The 1,682-nt window shown below is 29.6% G+C and overlaps 1 protein-coding gene across 2 annotated transcripts; it reads right to left on the bottom strand.

Annotated features, from left to right (window-relative positions):
- Positions 1-396: 396 nt before the first annotated feature.
- On the bottom strand, positions 397-1,647 carry LOC106658034 (mitochondrial import inner membrane translocase subunit Tim22-like). 2 transcript variants are annotated; one of them, XM_023458068.1, is made up of 4 exons: positions 1,203-1,647; positions 937-1,121; positions 628-700; positions 397-567 (listed from the first exon to the last, which is right to left on the bottom strand). In XM_023458068.1, the coding sequence occupies exons 1-4, from the start codon at positions 1,255-1,257 to the stop codon at positions 461-463; spliced, it is 420 nt and encodes a 139-aa protein (XP_023313836.1). In that variant the 5' UTR covers positions 1,258-1,647; the 3' UTR covers positions 397-460. The 2 variants fall into 2 exon arrangements, 1 of the variants encoding a protein (XP_023313836.1); XR_002763417.1 differs by lacking the exon at positions 1,203-1,647 and adding an exon at positions 790-853 and having other exon boundaries at positions 557-567; positions 937-1,026.
- Between the last annotated feature and the right edge of the window lie 35 nt (positions 1,648-1,682).

Genomic DNA, 1,682 nt, shown 5'->3' with positions numbered 1-1,682 from the left:
CTACAACAGAGTTTATTTTCTTAATAATATTCTATATAAAATATGTACTCTCTATAAACAAATTTGATATCTTGAAAAATTGATTTATTTCTCTCAGTACATTATCTTTTATTGAGAAGCTAAGGACAGCAATACATTTGACTTTTTGACAAAATAGTTTAAATTTGATCTTGGTTGAATTTGTCAATTGTAAAACTTTATCCATTCTATTTACAGCCTTATTTTATTCATTATTTAATATAAATAATATATAATGTGATCTACATAGAAATTTTCTGAATTATTGAAAATTTTTTGTTCATAAGCCTGATAACATTTCTGTCATTCTTAGTTAACAGCAAAATTTTAATAGATTGTTTTGATAATTCATTATTTATGTACAATTATAGACATTCCTGTCATTTCCAACAATCCTAATTTTTACAATTACAAATTTATACTGAAAAACATTTTATGTACATTATGTAACCATAATTGCTTTAGTCTTTTCCATGTAATAATATATGTGATGGGTATATGCGTAAAAGGCTGCAAAACCAAATGCCCCTACAAAGCCCATTTTTCCCGCTGAAAAAAAAATTTTTTTTATATTTTGCATAAATTTAAGTTAAAATATTTGTGAATTACCTCTTAGCGCCAGCATGCCTCCTGTCAATGCTGCTGCATAGGTACCATTTTTCGAATCATTTTTTCCTCGATACTAAAAAGTAATAAAGAATACATCTTAACTTCAATGTTTATTTTTTTTTTTTTTGANTATATTTTTTATTTTTCTTATTACTTATTTACTTGTATAAAAGAGATGGGTTGAAAAATAAAGTACTTTTAAATGGCCTTTGATTGGTCAAGTTACCTGTGATCCAAGACAAAATGGGATAAAAAGTCACTGTAGTTCAATTAAAAAATAGATAGATGTTGTAATGCAAATTTACTCACAAATTCTATTGTAAATTCAGCAGCTGAGAAGACGGCACGAATAAGAACAAAACTTTTTGCAGTAGAAAAAGTAGCGATATTCGAGTCTCTTAAAACTTTTGTGAATCTATATGGTTTTTTAATAGATACAACATTTGGTATCACAGTTATACTAAACAAATCAATACCAGCTCCCAAAGCCAAACCTATAAGGAATGTAATTTAATATTCAAATGAGAATGCATGTATAGAGGAACATTTTTGACACTTTATTAATCGATTCGTACCTGCAATACCACTAGTTATACTTTCATTCACACAACTTCGTACACCATTTGACATATTTTTTTTTATTTGTTGTGATACAGCCACCACCCAATGAATGAGGAATAATGATTTTTTCGCGATATGGTTGTGGATTATCAATCATGTTCATAATTGCTATCTTGTCCCATTTGTCATTTAGCATGGAGACAGGGTTGAATTTTTCATCTGGAACATCTACAAGCGGTGGTTTTTGTTGGGCTGCAATTGGCCCAGGGGAATTATTAACTTGTATCATTCTAACTGTTTGCCACCGATGCCAAAAGCAGCAGAGAAAAAAAATCTGTCGGTCGCCGAACCACGAAATTTCAAGATCTCATGTTTCAATCTCATTATCTTATTTTCATCTACTGTTAGCCATGCTTGTGCTTAAGATACTTCAGATGTATTTTGAGGGATCGGCATGTAACAGAAACATTTCGAGTGAGAATTTTATCAATGAA

The sequence above is a fragment of the Trichogramma pretiosum genome, unplaced genomic scaffold, assembly GCF_000599845.2.
Source record: "Trichogramma pretiosum strain Unisexual culture from Peru unplaced genomic scaffold, Tpre_2.0 scaffold434, whole genome shotgun sequence".
NCBI lineage: Eukaryota > Metazoa > Arthropoda > Insecta > Hymenoptera > Trichogrammatidae > Trichogramma > Trichogramma pretiosum.
This window is presented reverse-complemented; position numbering and strand designations above follow the sequence as displayed.

Bases quoted from the DNA above. Each gene is read 5' to 3' on its own strand.
- LOC106658034 (XM_023458068.1), bottom strand. From the start codon at position 1,257: ATGTCAAATGGTGTACGAAGTTGTGTGAATGAAAGTATAACTAGTGGT. The intron at 701-936 runs GTGAGTAAATTT...ATTACTTTTTAG, and splicing joins CTGAATTTACAATAGAATTT to TATCGAGGAAAAAATGATTC. The intron at 568-627 runs GTAATTCACAAA...TTTTTTTTTCAG, and splicing joins AGGCATGCTGGCGCTAAGAG to CGGGAAAAATGGGCTTTGTA.